General features: G+C 36.5%; 1 protein-coding gene across 6 annotated transcripts in view; it reads right to left on the bottom strand.

Annotated features, from left to right (window-relative positions):
* The window catches only part of TRPC4 (transient receptor potential cation channel subfamily C member 4), a 221,037-nt gene that overhangs the window by 54,440 nt on the left and 144,398 nt on the right, over positions 1-22,199 (bottom strand). For all 6 annotated transcript variants that reach the window (XM_081046160.1, XM_081046159.1, XM_081046156.1 and 3 more), the window contains one exon: positions 11,665-12,001. In XM_081046160.1, coding sequence (XP_080902286.1) covers positions 11,665-12,001 — 337 coding nt within the window. The remainder of the gene's footprint in view (positions 1-11,664; positions 12,002-22,199) is intronic.

Below are 22,199 nucleotides of genomic sequence, written 5' to 3' on the forward strand. Positions count from 1 at the left end.
TATAAAGATCTACAACTATATTCTGTAAAGGGTCAGGGAATAAATAATTTAGGGTGTGGTGTGTTACAATGAATTTATTTAGAAAAACTGTGAAAGGGCCAGATTTGGCCTCTGAGCCATAGTTCGACAACCCCTGTCCTGTATCTTGATTGTGGTGATACATGCATGACTCTGTTTATCAACATTTTAGATCTCTATATTCTAAAACTACTATTAAATAAAGTAGTGCTACAGCTTAATTTGAACATAGCAAAAAAAATTAGGGGAGATTGATGTTGATGGATGAATGGAAATAGGGATAGATTAAAAATAAAAAAAACACTAATGGTGATATACTGGTGACAGGTAATATATGCATTGCTATATATTTCTTTCACATTTTCTGCAGTTTTGAAAATTTTCACAATCAAACTTTGGAACAGTGTTTAAGAGATGATGATCTCTCATTAATTAGTGAAAACTAGCAATGACTATTTAATGTTCTAAATAAAGTTTTATATTTAATTTTTAAGTTACATTTAATTTAATAATGCAAATTAAGACTGATTTCAGTTGAATCAATTATAGTGTCCATTTTAAAGGCTGCTATAGACCACTGCTTTATTCTAGATTTGGTGTTTACATCCCAGCTTCCCTTTTGAGGTTTCTTTCATAAATAAATCTCCCTTGAGAGCTTGGATAAGATTGCGACATAATTGGGGCATATATTTCTTCCAGTATTTTGAAGATAGGAATATATCAGAACTGAATAAAATGTGATGGATCCACTGGATTTTAGAGATTGTGGAAAATCTAGAATTTGTTTTATCCAATGAGGACAAATGCTCAGTACAGATAGAAACACTCCCCTCTCCCACTGCTGTGTTTTTTTTACCTACTGAGCCTGGGTACAGTCTTAGAGTTCAGCATGCAACCACAACATACGTAAAACACAACAACAACAACAACAACAACAAAATTTAAAGCCCAAAGAAGCAGTGTGATCAATATTATGTTACAAGGTAATGGAGAAACCAGGACTGGACCTCAAATCTCCTTAAAGCAGTGCTCTTAAACAGCATTTTCTCATTCTTGAGATTTTACAATGTAGCTTATTTGTGTTGTTTTGCTTGAAACTTTGCCAATTCCCAGAGATTAGAAGATTGCTCATGCAATCTTTGATTGCCTGCATTTCAAATTAACTTTCATCAGAAGGCACAGTGATAGGAATTGGACAATGTCAGGTGAATGAGGTGCCAGCCTTAGTTCAGCTTGTCATCAGCTGTGTAATCTAAGCCAGTAGTCTCATCTTTCTCCGTTTCTTACTTCAAAGAAAGAGAGGTTGAACTACACACAAAATTCTATGTATAGTATCAAACAGGAACTACCATTCTACTCTAATGGTATAAATAGCCAGACATTGCTTCTTCCTGTTTGGATTATCAAAATTTTACTAAAATCAGTAATCATAATAGCGGCCATGAAAGATGAAAAACTACACCGTACCTGAGGACACAGATGTACTTTGATCGGCCTCAGAAAGCAGAAGCTAGATTTTTGATATGAAAATCACAGAAAGGAACCTTCTTGCCCAATGTAAGAAAGGCAATGCAACCTCTTCCAGAACTGGAATGGATTGCCCTGTGGAGTGGGGATTCCAATCCAGAACCTGGAATGTCTTCCATCAGTCATACTCCAGAGAAATTCTAGGAGAAAGTGGAAACATGGGCTGTCTAATCTCTACGGGTTATTCCAACTGTATGAATTTGTGATTGTATTGTTTTCAAATTTGTATGTATCATAAAATGAAATATATTTTTAATACCTACTAACCAACCAGAGTGTTTATATTTTATTTCCCTTTATAGATAAATTGTGTTCTCTCCCTCTTTCTACCAAACCAGAAAGCAAAACGTGATTAACAGTTACAATATAAGTAACTTCAAATATTTTGAGGATGATTATGTAGAGGTATAAAGACATTAGAGCTAATTGCTTCAGAGGCCAAAATGAGGACCATTGGGAAGGAGTTACAAAGAAGCAAGGAGGAAGCTTATTATAAGGCAACATTTTAGCTTACAGCTCCTTAATATCTGAGCAGACTCTGTTCTTCTTAGATGAGTTCAAGGAGATGACACGTCTGTTGGAAGTTTGGACTAGATGACCTCTAAGGTTTCCTGAGATGAGTTAACAAAAGCTCACAATTTAGATATAGTACAGTTCTTTTGGAGTTCAAAGAGGAGACTTTAAATCTGACTTTCCTGACCACACAAAAAATAATTTTACTTCTGATCTCTGTAAGGCATGCTTCTCTGTGAAAAACAGAGATCCTGATCAAATTGAGAACTCGCACCACCATTTTTTATAACTTGAGCTGTGAATAAGACTGTGAATTAGTGCTCATTGGCTAATGGAGTTTGAGCTCTTTTGTTATCAAAGCATCAGATTGGATTATCTTATTGCTCTAGTCACCACATGTGTTTGAGGACTATTGATTTCTATTTTTTATAAGCACATTAGCAAAATACCAAGTTTCTTTATTCTGGCAACATTGACCAAAGTTTTTGAAGAAACAAGCCTTGAGAAAAACTAGAGTGTGCTATTAACTGACTGAAAAACGCATCCAGACAGTAAGCTATTCATGGTAACTAAAAAGTCTGAAGACAACAAAGTTTGAGGGAACTTCTGTCACAAAATGTTTGTCCTGTTCCCACAATGGGAACATTTCAAAGTACTCTCTTCTGTTTATAAATGGATGACATATGATTTCTCAGAGTCGTCTAATTACAAGCATTGATGTCAAGACTGTGGGGACCAACAAAGGGAAGATCACAGTGCAAATGAGTCAGAGAACTTTCTTTTAAAAATATATGTGGATGCCTGGAAGTTTTTACTGTATTTTTTTTTCTAACTTTCCCATAACAGTTTTCATCAGGGCTATTTGAGTATTCCATTATATCTTATCATGTGAAGCTGGCTGTGAGGATGAGATGAAGTAGGCAGGCGGGAGATGCCACATTTCACAGCCCCAGTTTCACATGAGAAATGTGTAATACTGCAAACAGACCTCGTGTCCTTTCTTGCTGTCAGCACTTACACAAAGAGTAAATAATCCCAACAAAGCAAGTCACCTTTGCACCGACAGCCATCACCAGGGCCTGGTATAGCAGCCCCAAAGCTAGCTGACCTTGGGAGCCTCTTAATAGAACACTGAGTTTCATGCTGTGGCACTAAATCAGTGAAGATAAAAAAAAAGAAAAAAGAAAAAAGAAAAAAACAATAAGAATTCCTCCCTGCTGAAGGTTTCCTTTCTTTCTTCTTTCCCCGCAAAAAAACCAGGGAACAAAAGCTAGTTAAAATTCTGCTTCTGTCCAAAGAGGAATCTAAATGTAGTCTCAGTAAAGACTCACATTAATGCTGGACCCTGAAGAAGCACTAAGGTAAGGGGCAGTTCCTATTTTCTCAGTTTGATACTTAAAACCCAAACAAAGAGAGAGATAAGAGCCCCATTATCCACTTCTAAAGAGAGCTTAGCTACATCTTTCCTCTAGGGCTTACAAAGAGGCATCAGGACCAGATCTGTAACCAACCACCTGCCACTCCAAACCTATGGTTTATACATAGAGAAGACTCACAGGAGGTGACAAGAGAGTCTTGAGGTCAGGGAAGTATAGTTTTTGCGCTAAAAGGAAATGCCAGCAGGATAGGTGAAGCTGATTACTACACCTCCCTGAGTGAGGGAGACTCCAGGAAAATCCCTCCTAAAAACTGGAGATTTCTACGAGGAGAAACTGGCATTTCAATACCTGCTGGGGCTAATTGTCTTGCTCAGGTAATTGTCTTGCTCACCTCTCCTTGGGTGTAGTTCATAATGGAAAATAGAAAACCAGTAGGGCTTGGCAATAGGGCAGCTGGCAGCTGAGAGCAGCCTAACCTCCTCCCGTGTGATGTGACAAGGTTTGTGATGTTCTTGGGGAGCGAGTGTTTATCACAGGAAGAAGCTGGGTTTGAGCCATCTTGCCTTTTTGCTTTGGCTAAAGTCACAGGATCCCAAAAGGGGCCGAGAGCTGATCACAAGAGTTGAGGGACTGGAAGATGTCAGGCAGAGCTTAATCTCTGTTTCAGAGAACTGTGCAGTTTGGAGGCACACAGGACCCACTAAAGAACAACCATGCGTCTGTCAGGACAGTCAGCATGTCAAGGCCTATCATACAGGTTACTCAGTATTAGCCAGAGACGTAGACAACCAACAAGGAAAGAGCTGTGACTGGGTCCCAGGAAGTAATGTAGATGTTTAATTTCATGTCATCCCTCTCCCAGAAGCCCAGGAATGGGGAGAACATGAAGAGTCTGTGTCTCTCCTTCCATTCTAGTTTTCGGTTGAAGGATGAGAGAAAGATGGGTAATTCCAAGTTCTTCAAGCTATCATTCGGGCCTGTTTTGGGAAAGAGGAGAGCTTTAAACTTATTATAAGATTCAAGTTTTAGCTGATCTGGGACTACTTTTTAACAACCCAAAATTTCAGGAATCGATATCACTAGACATATCATTAAGAGATAGGGAAATGATATTTGGTATCAGGTGGTTGGGGAAAGTGATCGGAAGAAGTCAAAACATTTCATGTCGAGACTCCATAATAAAGCTATTACATAAATATGAAATTTGGCTCCCAGAATTGTCTCTCAATCTACTGTTTGAAGATTCTGGAATTTAGGAATCAGTCAAACAAGGAGAAAATTCAAAATCTAATTTTTTTCATGAAAATCCACAATGGTTATGATTTTATTCAGCAGATCACACTTCAAGACACACTGATTTAAGGGACAGTGAATAAATATGTTTAATTTGAAGATATCTAAAACCCTAAATTACTATGGTTTTGTCATCATCACATTAAAATTTAGAGGAATAAAAAGAATATACAATAAAGGAAGTATGTATTTTCAAAGTGTGCCAAGAAGGTTACCATGTTGGCTTTCAATTAAGATGTAGAATGTAAAACTTTACAGTTCTGGTCACCTGATAGCTTATGACCTAAATATATTAATTTAAAAATCAAGTAAGTTTTTATAAATGCAGTAGCATTCTTTTTATAGGATTTCCCTTTAAAAATTTCCATGAAAACCGAGGCATAGAATGCTTATGCAGATGGGGGAACAATGAATAAATATTCCTCCAAATCTTTGCTCAAGTCAGCTTTTCAATGAGTGATAGTAATTGCTTAATATATATATATTTTGAATGAATGAATATTAATGTTTGCACAAAGAGAATTCCAATTTTTCACTTAATGCAAACCTCCTACTATTTTAAAATCAATTATGTACCAAAAAAATATATTCATCTCTTTACATTTTCCTGAAGATGCCCCTTCACATACACATACCAATGAAATTTTAAAAATTAATGAGATTCTTGGAAGCAAGAAAATTTAACTTTAGGTTTAGTAAGTGATCATAGAAGCCAAAAAAGAAACATCTAAAAATCATATCAAAGGATTGTATTACTTCTTTTTTGGAATAGATTGCTTCTTTCATTATTAGGGAGTTGCATATAGTACATGTGTTTCAGATTGGAGATGGGTGTTGGTGGAGGTGGTGATGGGAATAGTGGGGATGTGATGGTGATGGTAGTGGTAAATTTGGTATGTTAGCAAAGATGATATTCATAGTAAATTACATCAAGTGTGCATCTTAAATAGTGTTACATCTTCAATGAATCATACACATGGTCCATTCATATTTGACCTGGGTAAAGATTAAAGTTGGCAAAGAGGTGGAGAAAATAGGATATAAATTTGTGTTGGAGACTTGAGTTCCTGGGCTCCTGAGTTTTTGCCTCCTTGAATTTTACTTCTCACATTTCTGGGGCAGTATTTATGGAAGATGAAGGTTCTAGCTCTGCAGTTACACTAACTGCATGAGGTATGTATGTCATACTGCAATTGTTGTCTGATTTTTTCTTGAAAATTAAAATATCTCTTTAAATTAATAAATGGATGTTCTGCAATTATATTTGAGTATCTATATGTTTTTGCAGCTAGTTTGCTGAGGTGGTTAGAGCACCTAGCCAAGGATGAGAGTGGGGGAAAACTATAGACTTGCTTCTTATAATTGCAAGAATATTTTTGGGGGGCTATTTGACAATATAGGTAATTGAGGGGTGAGGCTGAAAGTGTGAGTACCTGAAGTCATATGATCTTAATGCCTATTAGATAGAAGAGGAATACATGGTTACAAAAAAGGGAGAATATATATAGGATTGTTTGTCGCTATGAGGCTTTATCTAGATAAGAATGTGATCACAATTTTTCATTTTACATTTTCATTTTGGCACGCTTTGTTGAAAATTTCAGATTTGTTAATATCAACTCTTTAAAAGATAAAACTATAAATAAAGCATGGAAATCAGAGGCAAATTTTGTTAGTGGAAAATTGTTAAATAAGTATGAGTTATAGGCAAGATGTATAATTCGGATATGAGCAATTCTTAGTTTATGCCCAGGAATTCATTAGAAGATTATTTTTAACAGAGCTTAAATGTCTTCCTATGATACATCTTTTCCTCAGTTCACCCTGCTCACCATCATGCTCAGTGTGCATAGATTTATATACTAAATAATTGTGGTATATTCTAGGCATACAAAAAATATCGAGTCACTTCAGCAGCCATTTTCTTTTCTCATTGCAAAGTACTTCCTCTTTTATTAATAGGCTTCATTAATATTCTACTTCTTTTATATAGTGTTATCAGTTTCATAATTTAGGGTAAGCTGATAACATATGGCTACATCTGGATATTTCATTATATATGTACTGTACACTTTTTTGTGAAGAAATAAGGTATGACACAAAATTGGTTATTATAATTGAATTATAATGAATTCTCTGGAAGAATAAAAACTAGCTTTGGGGAAGGCCTTAAAAATTAGCATCCCTAAAGATTTTCTTCATAATATTTTACTCCCTATTATCTCCAGAAACAATTTTGACATGAAATTGCTACTATAATTTAGATGAATTTTTATAATATACATTGTAGATATACATGTTATATTTAGTTTGCATGTAAATTTTATGTAAAAAGGAATTTCTCATATGAATACTCTATTCATTTTGTATCTCTAGTATTATATGTTAAATATCAAACCCTGAATAAATTAAGAGCCTCAGGGTCATGGCCCAGCAGAACATGGACGTTAGCCAGGTCTCTAATCTGGCCCCAGGATCCTTTTAATCCATCATTCAGTCTTTCTAATGACATTCTTTGTCTAGAAACTTAAAAAAGTATAGCTCTGTTATCAGGCCCATATGCATGCTTGATAAAACTGTTGTTTTACTTTTTATTCTAGACAAAATGGGTAATTTGACAGTTTGAGAGGTATATTGGTGTTTACCTGTCTAGTATCTACTTATCTATGAGAGGGTTCTGACCGATTTATCTGTGGTTTGTTTTTCTGCTGGTTAGAACTGTATCCAATGTGACCAAAATCTTAAGTTTGATCCCTGTATGAGGCTTTTAGGTTTTTTTGCTTATATGCTAAAGTTCACCTTGACAGCAAATACTGGCAAGAAGATCTCTTGAGGTTGTTTGATGGGAGAAAAGAAGGGTCAATAATCTTCAATACAAGAGAACTGGAAGGAAAAATAATTCAAAAAGCTTTGCAGGAGATGAGTTACAACTTATCAATGACACCACAATGGAAGGATATAAGCCACTACAGGTAGTTTCTAAATATATATAACTCAATAGACTTCAGTCAAAATACTCAAAAAGATGTTGAACTTCAACAGAAAAGATATTGAAAATAACACAGAAACATTATTCTGCCACTGTACTAAACACAAGAAGTTTGGATCTGTAGTGCTGAATAAGTTCTTATTGCTGAAACACACAAAAGTATATAAAAATAACAGAAATTCCCAAGCAAAACCATACTTCTTAAGGTGATAAAAGGATTGATTTGAGATGACTAATGAGAAAAAACTTTTCTATTCAAAGTGAAACTTTGTGATCTAAATATATAAAACAGAATTCTTTTGGTCAGGATAAACAAAATGGGAGGTGGAAAAATAATCATTTCTCATATGTTATGGTATCATAGGTCTGGGAAATATCCTCTGAAAATAGAAGGAAAGTAAATTTAGTAAGAATGAGGGTGAAATGGGTTGAAGATCTAAGTTGGTTCAAGAAGACTTGAGAAATGTCAAATATATATATATATATATATATATATATATATACACACACACACACATATATACATATATATGTATAGTATATATAAATGTATATATATATTAAATGTATATATATTAAATGTATATATAATTTAAGTATATATATATATATATATATATATATATATATATATGCACACAGGATGCCAAAAAAATGTATACACATTTTAAGAAAGAAAAACTATTAAAATTGTAATACTCAATATATACCAAAAACAAAAGATGAATACAAGTCACGTTTGACTTCTGCAATTACAAGAGGTGCTCAAAGTGGTTACCATCAGTGTCCAGACACTTCTGATTACGACGAACTACTGCTTGAGCATAGATAACATCTCTTAAAATGTGTATACCTTTTTTTGGTACCCCAGATATAAATATATATATATATATATATATATAATATATTATATATAATATACAATATATTATATAATATATAATATATATATATATATTTATTCACAGGATGTAAAGTACAGCATAGGGAATATAGTCAATGGTATTGTAACAGCTATAAACAATGTCAGAGGGGTAGTAGATCGGGGGGTGGGGGGGTTATCGCTTTGTGAGGGTGTAAATGTCTATTGTATTGCTTTGTACACCTAAAACTAATTTTAAAAAAAGAAGACTTGAGAAAAACCCCTGCACAGAGCTTCAATTTATCATCAACAAAATTAACATGATGAGGGACCCATTTATAAGCCACACTCTTCTCCATAACTTGTTCAGTCTTGTTCTTATAAATCTAGATCCTTAATTGAGGGACCACTTCCTTTACCAGCCAGCAGGAATGAGTAAGATAACATAGAAGGCTTGTTAATATAGTAATCAAATCAGACCATGCCTTTTTGTCCATACTACACTTTTTGTAAAAGGTTAAAGCATTCCTACCCTGCTGTCTTTCCCTCTTCCCCTTACCCCATAAAAAAGACCAATTTTATCTGCTCTGATAATGATTTAAAAAGGGGGGGGGGATCATGCTAGCTCCCCAGCAGTAATAGGACTCAGTGGGACTTAAGAAGTCATCACTCTAAATTGTTCATTTTATTAATGAAGACATTGAAAATCTTGAGAGGTTGCAATCACCCATAATTTAATAGTCTCTTAGTGCCAGTACTTAGGCATATATTCAAACCCAGTGTTTTTTCCACACAAACCCAATAATACAGAGAATAACATTTATAATCATGGGTCTAGCAAAGCAGTTAGAACTCAGTCTTAGATATGAGGCACTCAGAATTCACCAGGCTTGATGAATAATATGCTGTTTTGATAAATGTATTTGATATTTAAGCATTCTTTTTATGTCCTGTTATTTAAGCAAGATGATCATTCATAATTTTTTTTATTCTAGAAAATCTGTTTTCATCCTAAAAAATCTCCAAATAGATTAATTTACCTAAAGAAAATGTTGACTTTAGCTGCTATTTCTTTTGGCTGGAATTATAATTCTCACAATTAAATTTATACTATATTTAACCATTCAGCTATGGTTTGGATATGATTTTTTTCTAGCTAGTTTTCATGGAAAATTTTGTTACAACTTTTGCACCTAAAAGGTAGTCAATGACTCCTTTAATTGTACAAGTTATGAAAAGTTTGGAGCTTCTATTTTGTAATATTAATTACCATTTTCGGACATTATATAACGTATCTCATTGGTTATTATCCATTTCCTACAGTAAAATTTAATCTTCATAAGGGCACGGGATTTTTTTCTTTACCTATCTCTCTCTCTCTTTCTCTTTTACTTTTATATCACTATTGCCCTGCACTATGCTTAGTACATAGAAAGTACCCCACATATTTTCATTGATTGCATAAAGACGAGAAATACTACTCTGTTTCCCCAAAATAAGACCTAGCTGGACAATCAGCTCTAATGTGTCTTTTGGAGCAAAAATTAATATAAGACCCGGTATTATATTATATTATATTATATTATATTATATTATATTATAATAAGACCAGGTCTTATATTAATTTTTTGCTCCAAAAGATGCCTTAGAACTGATTGTCCAGCTAGGTCTTATTTTCGGGGAAACACAGTATATGTGCTCACACAGCACGTATCTCATTTATCTACAACATTTTTCAACATGAAATATTCTGTATTTCTGTTGAGATATCAGGATTTTTAGACATTCAGTATAACTTACCAACAATGGGAAATTTAATTTCCTAACACTTCTTTAAGAATTATTCCTCAAAAAATTTCTACAAAGAAAATTCCGTACAGGACATATTCCTAATGTGAGATATTGATTTTAAATGAAAACAGGGTAATTTTATATTGAATATAATTGAACTGAAATGTCATACTTATTTTATTCAAAAAGATACTTACAGATCATCTCAACTTTCTTCCTAACTTAAGCAAAAGGATCTTGTGGTCGCATTTTATGCATTTCAGGTTAATGAGAATGTACTCTATTTTAAAGTTCACTTAAGAAGGCGTTTTTCTTTCCAGTAAGATATGTAAAACATATCAAATCTTGTTCCTATGAACTTTTCTTATGGTCAGTAGAATATTTATAATCTTTAGAAGTGAAAAGTGTATCTGTCTCATATTCAGACATAGTCCTTTTATTTTCTGCCTTTTCCTTATTATGTAGTCTGTGCAGTAGTTTAGAGAGTTAATCCAAAGTGTTCTCAGACTGTGAATCATGAAATTTGTCACATATTTTCTAATTAATAAATAATTAGATGGATATCATACTAGAGAGGTTTAACGTGATGAGCTAAATTAAAAAAAAGTGATTTCTGTGCAAACCACAGCAGGCTAGAGAAAAGAATAATTAAAATGTAAATTTTAATTATGGCTATAATAACAACAGGAAAGGAAAACAGGGTTTCACCAGCTATGTTAAGGTTTTCTACCTTACCATGATTTGCTGCAGATCCAAAACATTTTTATTTCTATGAAAAGAACAGAGATTGAAGGATGTCCTATTATTAAATTTCCTATTTTTAATTTTAGTATAAAATGTCAAAGAGAAACTTAAATGGATTAATTATAAAGAATGTTTACAGTTACTTTATGTATAGAATCACGAATTCTGCAGAGTAATTTGTACTTATCTTTTAGAAAGCATATCAAGAAAATTAGAATGATTATTTACATTTGTCCGATGGCACGTCGAAAGGCTTTAAAAGACAAACAAAGAAACAACAGCCCAGAGAATCTTTCATAAGATACGAAATCATTAAAATCTGGAATTCTAAAACCTAAGGTTACATTTCATAGGCTGCATTTAAGAGCAGGTCCACCACCGCTGCAAAATAATTACTTAGCTTTGGGGATTAGGCCTTGGAGCTACAATGGTCAGGACCTATTTTAAACATCCCTATGTCCTAAACTTTAATGAATATTCTTTTCTGAGCAACAAAATTCCATGGCAGTATTACGTTTTGATTATATTTTCTATAGTAACACATTTACCCAGGACCCATGGTAATATCATCCACTCGACGATGGTTGGTGGTGGACCTTGCCTGTTCAAGTCTGACCTGTCGATGTGCTGAGAGGCAAGCAACAGCAGGAACAAAAAAGTCAAATAGGATGCTGTATGGCAGATGAACTTGATAAATGGCTTTCTGATGAAGAGTCCAAGTGGGCTCTTAGGAGCTATAAGGTAGCACACAGAGAAGACGGGAAAAAGAAGTCCTATTATGAAGCATGTCACCATCTTCACTGCCCAGTGTCTTCTCCTCCAGCCTGGGAACTCATCGTACCAGCGAGAGGCAAGCAGTTGTTGACAATTAGGTTGGGCAACAAACTAAATGGAAAGGAAAAGGAAAAGGAAGTCAGGGTTAACATGTAATGATGCAGTTCTTCAATAAGAACACAGAGTTATCTTTAAAGTCAGAAATTCTGCTTTAAATAATTTTATATTTTAACAATCATAAAGTGCTTTAGCTAGAGAAAAGCCTATTTGTTGAACATTTTACACCCAAGGCATAGTGCTAAGGTGTTTAGCCAGATGCAACAGAAATCAAAATACTACGGTTCATTTGAGATAGTAAAAATAGATCAGGAAAAGAAGAATATTTATGGGATATATTGATACGTGAACCAAACTGTGTGCAAAGATCCACACATTTATGTACATATGTAAGAACTGTAATATATATAGCATAAAATAAAAAAATGTTAATGATGGTTATTTCTTGATTTAGTGGTTATTTCATACCCTTGTTTTTCATTTTTATAGTTGGTTGTACTTTTAATATTTTTATAATAGACACTTAACTACTTTAATCATCAGAAAAAGTAAATACTTGTATACTTTTAATTGGGTTGAGGCAATAAGAAAAATATATATAAAATCTTATCTGAATTACCAGAATATAAATCATCATAGCTGAATTTGGTGGAAATAAAGAAAATTCCTTACCTAAATATAATCAATTACCACATACAAAATGTTTCACAAACATGACATCATTTTATACTGGCAACATGTTTGAGATGTTGCATAAAACTTTCTCTATTGTAAGAATGAGGCTAGAGGAAGTTATAAGAGGTCAGTAAATTTATTTAAGGTTGCATTAACTAGTAAATGATGAAATATTTGACTATCTGGTCCAGGACTTTTCTTTTTTTTTCTTTTTGCACACTACATTTCTCACTGGGACTGACAACTAAGCATTAGACAAATTCAGAGGGAGTTTTTTCTTCCAGATGGAATGGTCCAGGAAGGCTTCCCAATGTGTCTAAGCTCTGAATGGCGGATTTGTTAAGTAGAGAAGAGAAGGGAAAGCAATTCAAGGCAAGGTACTGTGGGAAAGAGAGCATACACACTGGTGACAAAGTGTACTGTGGGACCCAGGAATGCCCACGGGCAGTTTTGGTTGTAGTAGAAGCTCTAGTCCCTTGTTAGGACCACAGGAAAGTTCTGTTGGCATGAAAAATAGGCCTAATCTAGAAATAAACTAAATATTTGGCCCTGTCAAAGGACTCCCCATCCCGCTCTTGCCACCCCAATATTTTCTTTTTTTTCCCTTCAGTCTTAGCCTGTATGGATCTCTGTTAGGCAAGACTTTGCTTTTTCTCTTCTTTGATGGTTAACAAGTAAATAATTCCTGGGTACACAAAAAGGGCCTTGTTTACCATAAACTAAAATCTATTTGAGAGTCAAAATAAAGATGGATAATTGATTAAAAGACCAGTTCAGTAGTTGAAGTGTGTAACCATATGGACTGAAGATGTAATGATTTCTCATGCAACTGTTTCTCTTCATATTGTCTTGGGTATCCTACTCATCAAAGAATATAGTGGGGAAATAAATATGTAATAAATTAATTTAAATTCATAATAATGGGTTACGTAAATACAAATAAAACAATAAAACTGCATTTCTTCAAGACTGGGATGATGAAGTCTCTCTTCATTACTTTGTAAGTAATTTGCTTAAGTAAGATTTAAGCTCTGTAAAGTTAAATTTTATAGTTCAAAGAGTAACTTTGTAACATACTACTTGCCTATTATTCTGGTCAAAGTCAGTTATTTAAAAGTCAAAATTGTGTTCTTGCTGATATATCTGTAGAGTACTGGCTAAGAGCAATATAGGTCATTAACAAGCTCTGTTCTATTTAAGAATTGGTCTCCCCTCCCCACACATACACAATTTTTTTCCATCAGCATTGTACAAACAAATCATAATCTACCACCTTATTTCTATTTTTTCATACATAATGTTCTTCATAGTATTAGAATTTAGCACAATTGAGAGACCTTGATAGAAGGGAATTAAAGAAACTTATGGAAAAATGCAAAATTAAGCTTCATTAATCCTCACAAACTGAAGAAACTCTATAAGGGACTAAGTATAATAGCATATTTCATACATATAGAAAAAGTACAAAATAAAAAAAGATATGCACTTTGTTCCACATAGTCTGGGTGAATTCTTGGACCAACAAACTGCATGTCCTGGTGAAAATCTCACCAAAGCATGTGACACCAGGGCAATCGAGTATACAACTGTACAAGGAGCACTTAATGTTTGCTTGGATAAATATTTCTGTTGCCCAATATACACATATAGACTATGTCAAATTGCCTAGAGGAAGCAAATCATCTAATCTTCATAGAATACCTGTCCTTGCCAAGCATGAGGTTGGCTTTAATTTTTACTAACACTTTCTCTTAAAAAGATCTTTTTCTTTAATTATTGGAAAGTACACATCTGTGCTTAGTAAGCAAAGATGTATACATTTTTTATTAAACATAGAAACAGTGAGGTTTACATACAAAGAAAGAATAAAGACAGGACTATATAAGCAAAGCAGGAGTGGGTGTAATACACAGATTTCCCAAAAAGTGGATATTTGGCTATAAATTGATTCTAATCATAGGATTGAAGTAACCCAAACAGTATTCATAAGAATCACTATAAATCTAGATATTCTCACAATGGTTTTACATTTTTTTTCTATGATAGCAGTTTACTACACGTCTACACCAGCATTCCCCAAATGGTATTCCCTTAATGAACAGATTTTTATGAAGAAATGGGTTTCATGGTAAAATTAATTACCAAATTAAGGATAAAATACTAAATTTTATATTACAGGATTTTTCAGTCTTTAACTACTAAAGTAGGTTAAAACTTTCAATGATTTCACGTTTCCCTTTCTTCTGTTTGTTTTTTCTTTCCTCCATGCTTCCTTCTTTGTACTTTGTTCCTTCTGTTTTCCCTCCTTCCTGTCTTTCTTTGTCTCTCGCTCTCCAACCTGCTCTGTCTCTCGCTTTACTTGCATTATTTAGAGGAATACTCAGCTTTACCCCAACCTCCTCTGAAGGACACACTCAGAGAGAGACCATTCTGTCTTTTTGACATCTGCCACGGGTCCATTCTAGAAATCCCTCTCCAGATGGGCCATTACATTGCCGCCAGCATCCTGGGAGCTTACAGCTCCTGCCTCTTCTGTTCCATCTTTGAGACACAGGAACTACCATCTTCTGTACTATTCAAGGACTGGGGAATGTGGAGGTTGTTTTCAGGCACACTGTATTATAACCCCTTCTCTCCTTAAAGTTGTTGGCCAATTCCAGCACAACTTCTGCCATCACATTAAAATACATACTAAAACATTGTAAACTTTCAAATTCATGTTTGTGCATTTATAAAAGACACTGAAAAAAAATAAAAACTTCCTATCCCTCTTTTAATAACCTTTAAAAAAAGTTGCAAAAGCCTGATGTCATGATTATTTATAAAATCTTGAGTCATGGAATTCCAAATATTGAAGAAACTGTGAAAGTTATATATTTTAATCTCAGTTTTAGAAATAAAGTGAGATCCAGTATCAATGACTTAAAAACAACTCAAAATACTAAAACACCCCAAATCACAAAGAAAACAGAGGGAAAAAAAATGATGAGGAGAAAGAGGATAAAGCTGAAAAATAAACACAAACAACAAACAACAAAACTGAAAACAACCTTCATTACTACCTGGGGAGAAATTAAAATATTAATTGGCTATGTGCAGTGTACACAGAAGAGAATTCAAAAGTTAATGAAGACCTAATAATTAAAATAACTGGATCAGATTTATGTGGTATTTGTTCTTTCTTCGTTTTTTCAATTTTTTAATATATTTTTCTAGTTTAAAAATTTATGGTTAAAGTTCAGACTGTGGCCATATCCTCTATAAGAGCAAAATCTAGATCTGAGAACAACCAACTTGACTACTTTATGCATCTTGAATAAGTCAGATAGTTACATGGCAGTCTCAATTGGCTGCTGACTGATTATAAACAGAGTTGAAACTTTGGAGCTGAATGTATTATAGTGAGTTCCATAAGAGCAATCTGATTACTTAGAAAGGATAACAGATTCATATACATGCCAGTTTCCTCTGGGTCTTACTATTTATTCTTTAGCAATTCACAAATAATCTATATCCTTTGGGATTTTATTTTCTTTGCCCAGGGATGTTTTTTCAACAACACATTTGTTATGTTGATAGCAAGGCTTAAGGATTATTTCTAGGCAGAAGAGCTTCAGGGAATTATTTTGTCCATAGCTGAAAGCCCTTTCTTCCACTTCAGGCCCAAACTTCATAGCTGCCAATGGTCTTTAGCTGCCTGGGCTTCTCCCTGTTTCCTAGAAATAGCTCTAGTTGTGTTTCTAATGAAAACAATTCTTCTGGCCTCCAGGAGCACAGTCATACTGAAAAAGTAATCAGACTCTCCTACTTCATTCATTAAAGTATCTTTTTCACCTGGTCTTCCTTAAGTTAATTAAGACAGTAATATTCTGCATCATCAATGAGTTAGACATTGGCCAGGTAAGTGGGGAGAGGACCAACATCTGTAAGAACCAGATAAAACTGTCTTCCTGGAACTCAACCTGTGTTGGGGACTGATCACGTGACTGGGTAACTTAATATAGATCATTATATAACTTGTTTGTAAAGAGGTAGAAGGTATAGGAAGGATTATGCCAACATGAAATAATCAGAAAATTGAAGAAAGGAAGCAAGATTTGTTAAGCATTGAAAAAAAAAATACAGGTAGAATTTTGACAGGCACAGGTGGAACTGTTATAAGTCAGATTTAGAGCTTGTCATGTTAAAAACTTGAGGATGGAGATAAGTATGTTTAGATAAGCTTGTGCTAGAAGATTACAATCAATGATGGATATACTACTAGAGTGCCATGCGGGGTCTCAGCTGCCGCTCCCCGTACAAGAACACAAGATCTGGCAAGGCCAAAAAGAAACACCCACGGAGCTATAGATAGGGGAATCATACCACTATATTTTCGCTGGCGGCTGGGTTGGAGACACAGGAAGCAGGATCCACACAATCTGCAACCTGCCGTCCGCTTTTCTGTCAACCAACCCAACTTGCTAGCTGCAATCTGCACTGGCTAGCGTAGCCACAGGCAGTTATATTATAGGCTAATGGCTAACCGGTTACAGCTGATGGCCACCCAGCCACAGCGGATGGCCATCTGATTATATCTAATAACCGAGCCAGCACTTTTCCACGTGAGGCCGAGAGCCTGGAAACTGCTCTCTGGGATTCTGCCCCACATTGAGTGAAAAAGAAATTGCAGCCATCCTTTGGGTTATAGATGAGAATGTTTACTGAGCCAATGCTTGAATCTAAGCCTTGCTGCTCAGTGTGGGCCAATGACATTGGCATTAACGGGAAACTCGTTAGGGATACAGATCTCAGGCTTCACTTTAGACCTGCTGAATAAGAACAGGCATTTAACAATGTGATTCCTATGGATGTTACAACTTTAATAAACACTAGTTTAAAGGCTTTGATGTCTAATGAAGTTATATTTAGCTCCACTGTAAAAGGAGGATTTGATAAACACTGAAAAAGTAGTTTCAATTCAATGTAAATACACAGTTGAATGCTTATAAATCCTGGAAGTGTGTGTGTGTGTGTGTGTGTGTGTGTGTGTGTGTGTCGTGCGGGGCGGCCTGCGGGTCTCCGGTCCCGCTCCCTACATAAGAACGCAGGATATGGTGAGGCCAAAAAGGAACACCCATGGAGCCATAGGTAGGGGAGTCATACCACTATAGTGTCGCTGGCAGCTGGGTTAGAGATACAGGAAGAAGGAGCCACACTATCTGCAACCTGCTGTCCGCTTCTCTGCAATCTGCAACCCGCACTCCATCGTGCTAACTACAGTCTGTGCTTGCCAGCCACCATCTTCTTGCTAGCCCCCATTTTCTGCTAGCGTAGCCCCAGCAGTTATATTAGTGGCCAATGGCTCACTGGTTACAGCTGACGGCCAACTAGCCACAGCTGATGGCCATGCAATCACAGTTGATGGCCATTTACTACCTGAGCCAGCACCTTTCCACATGAGGCTGAGAGCCTGGAAAGTGCACTCCTTTCTCTGTCCTCACACTCCACCCCTATAGGGTCTCCCTCACAATCTACCCGACAAGCGTCTTCCGCGAGGGGCCCTGTGCGAGGATCCTGGAGGTGAATGCAATATCCTGGACACAACCAGGCTCTCTGGGCATAGCCAGGGTTTCTCAGCGTACCACCAGTCTCTCTGGGCTCAGCCAGACTTCCTGGACTCAGCCAGGGTTCTCACGTATTCTCGATGGCGGCTGGTCGAGACACAAAAGCAAATATCCGCCAGTTCCACTACATGGTGGTACATTCCCAAGCAAACAGTCAAGCAGTCCATTAAATTAGGGATGGAGTCCATTCCCCATAGTCCACAGTCATTCTCCAGGGCTGGACATTAGCCTCACAATGTGTGCCATCTCCACAAGGCGAGGGCTCCAAGTTCTTCCCAACCTGGGAGTGAGGGCCTCAGCAAGCACTTCCCAGCCCACAGGGCCACAACGACCTTTACTTTCTCCAGCCAATGCTGGTCGGAGAACCGTCCATGTCTTTCCACCCCTCCATAGGGGTCCAGCTCTCTGGCAGCTGCTCCTGCTGGTCTTCCTGAGACTGAATGTTCATACGCACAGACTGCTCCAACTCCCTTCGAAAAGTTTTGGCCGGTACAGTACCCTGCTCGCTGTGCCATTTGTCATACGGGGCAGCCTGCGGGGTCTCTGGTCCTGCTCCCCACATAAGAACGCCTATGGTGAAGCCAAAACGGAATACCCATGGAGCCACAGATAGGGGAGTCATATTACTATAGTCTCGCTGGCGGCTGGTTTGGAGACACAGGAAGAAGAAGCCACACTATCTGCAACCTGCTGTCTGCTTCTCTGCAATCTGCAACCCGCACTCCATCGTGCTAACTACAGTCTGCGCTTGCCAGCCACCATCTTCTTGCTAGCCCCCATTTTCTGCTAGCGTAGCCACAGCAGTTATATTAGTGGCCAACGGTTCACTGGTTACAGCTGATGGCCATGAAATCACAGTTGATGACCATTTACTACCTGAGCCAGCACCTTTCCACGTGAGGCAGACAGCCTGGAAACTGCACTGCTGTCTCTGTTCCCACAGTGTGTGTTTTAAGCTAAGCCCAGCCGTGGTGGTATGAGAACTCAGGATATAGGGAGTAGCCATGGGGTGGTGGTTCTGAAAGGTGAGTGAGCAACAGGACCACCTGGAGGTTTGTTCAAACACACGTTCCAGAATGACATCCCCCCACATTTCTGATTCAGTGGTCCAAGAGGAAGCCCTAAACTTTGCATTTCTACCAAATCCCCTGGTGACACTGTTGTTACTGGTCTGGGGGCCAACTTTTAAGAACCACTGCCCTACAGAAAATGACTTTTGAGTAATATAGGATAGTCTTCTAATTTTTGTAATTGTGGGGACAGAGCCAGGAGTGCAGTTTCCAGGCTCTCCCCCTCAAGTGGAAAGGTGTTCACTGGGGTAGTAAATGGCCATCAACTGATTGGATGGCCATCAGCTGTGGCTAGTTGGCCGTCAGCTGTAACCAGTGAGCCATTGGCCACTAATATAACTGCCGTGGCTATGCTAGCAGAAAATGGGGGCTAGCAAGAAGATGGTGGCTGAGCCTGCAAGAGCAGACTGCAGTTAGCACAGCAGATTGCAGCTAGCAAGTGAGGTTGGGTGGCAGAGAAGCGGGTGGTAGGTTGCAGATTGTGTGGATCCTACTTTCTGTGTCTCTAACCCAGCTGCCAGTGAGGCTATAGTGGTGTGACTCCCCTATCTATGGCTCCGTGGGTGTTCCTTTTTGGCCTAACCACATCCTGCGTTCTTATGTGGGGAGTGGGACCAGATACCCCCACGACACTCTGCATGACACATGGTGCAGCGAGCAGGGTCTCCCGCATGACAGTAATTTTTCTATTTTTTTGCTTTCCTCATTTAAGGTCAGTACTCTTACTGAGGTTATGAACAGGCAAATTCAGTTGAGCAAAGATACTTTTGCATAAAAGTCACACATGTAGCAAATATCCTGTGGTACAGATTAGTGTAATATGTAATTACAGGAATAAACACAAAAATATAAAAATCCCCAAGTCGCTGAACTCTGGTGTGGGTAGAAAAGCTGAACACAGTGCAATGACAGCCAAAGGATGAGAACTGACTAATTTACCACCATACAAGCATGAATGCCAGGTAGGGACCTAGACCAGCATGAAACAGAGTGGGACACACTGGACATGAGAGACATGAGTAGATGATGAAGAACCTGGACCAGAAAAGGAAGAAAACATTCTCATGTCTAATTTCTGACACATCTTTACTCTTTGCATCACCATATGCCTTTATCATGACCCTAAAGTGAAATGACAAATCCTATTGTCTTTATAGTATATATTTGGATGTTGTAGGAAGTAAGAGGATATAAGCCTGGGAAGAGCCCACTGGGATTCACATCCTGTATGTGGTGCTTCCTGATTGTGTGAACATTAATAAATAATTAAATTCTCAGTGTGCCTTTTTCCTGGTCTGTAAAATGAAAATAATAGAAACACTTATCATATAAGGTTATTATAAAATTAAATGAATTAATACACAAAAAGTACAGTGGTTCTTAGATTATAGTATATGTTCAATAAATGATAGATATTATCATTATTGTATATACAGATATATTTACACAACAAGGATATGTGTGTATACATATGTCCAGATACTTGTACAATCACTTCTAGTCTTATACAAAAACATATAATATTTGTTCATTTTTAACATGATACAGAGTATTGCAGGTATGGCCAATTTGCACATATTTACATATTTCGTTACCTAATTTTAATTAACATAATGTCACAAATAGGGAATTAATTTTAAAGGATTTCTATAAGAAATTTACAATCAGAAGATAATTCAAGCATAAGGGAATGGCAATAACTAGTGAACTGATTAAGTTTTCATGAACCTTATTAAAGGTTAAAAAGTAATGGAGGTTTAATCATACCTGAGGAGACACTGGCTAAAAGGCTTGAGATTAGTCAAGAAGACTGATAAACTTCAGATTTTGTCCTCCACAAACTATACTGGCCAATAACCCCCTTGGCTCTGTCAAATTCAAAGAATCCCCTATCAAGTCATCAAATCAACTGATTATTTTCCTTGGACATGCATGCCAAACTGAGATTTTCAGATTGAAATTCAAGGACTAGCTCAAAGCATGTTATTAGGGCACCACTTTTCTGATGTCTATAAACTCAGAAGGGAAGATGACAACCAGACTCCATCTGACAGTGCTGGTGAGGCGGGGGCAGGATTAAACTTCTTAAATCATTTCTGGGCCTAAATTCAAAATTGGTTTGGCAACTGAGCTGGGATGATGAGTGGGCAGTGATGGGAAGTTGAAAATGTAGAAGCAAAGGAAATAAAGTGGGAGGTGATAAACCCAACATTGCATTCATTAAACTATTGAACTTGGCAAACGAAACCCAATTTAGGTAGCGGAAAGGTAGAGCCAATAGACGTTGTTAGTTCTTTGAAAATTACAGCAGTTAGTAGAAATTCCACATGTATTCACCAATACCCCTCTTTGGGGAATATATGAAAAATTGTTTTAAACTATCATGAAAAATAGAGAAAAAACTGCCAATCATTTCTAGGTGGCTACCTGGATGTAGAGGGAGAATATTATATAGTTTTTAAGAAACCATCATTTGACTGTTGACTGTAGGTGAATAATAGGTGAGAATGGTAGATAAAAAAAGAAAGTTTGGTTCTGATCTTGGCCAGCCCTCAATGTGCTGGTTACTCAGTCTCTGATAAGTCACCGACTCCTGCATCGAGGAACGGCATGTTCAGAAAGAGTGCCCACTCTTACTCAGTCTCCTAGAAAGACTGCTAGCGTAGAGGACTAAACTCTGCTGTACTATCATATCATCCATTCAGGACAAAGATCCTGAAAAAAAAAACCACACACACTGGGAATGGATACTAATTGTTCTTAAGAGTTGAAAGGATATAGTTTCTCAATATCCTTCCCTATGCCTTTCAGGATAATGTCAAGACCAATTATTTCTGAAAATATTAAATTGGTCAAGACCCTGAAAAACAACGTCTTCTTTATACCTTCTCAGAATCTACA

Source organism: Rhinolophus hipposideros (assembly GCF_964194185.1).
Source record: "Rhinolophus hipposideros genome assembly, chromosome: 4".
NCBI classification, from domain to species: Eukaryota; Metazoa; Chordata; class Mammalia; order Chiroptera; family Rhinolophidae; genus Rhinolophus; species Rhinolophus hipposideros.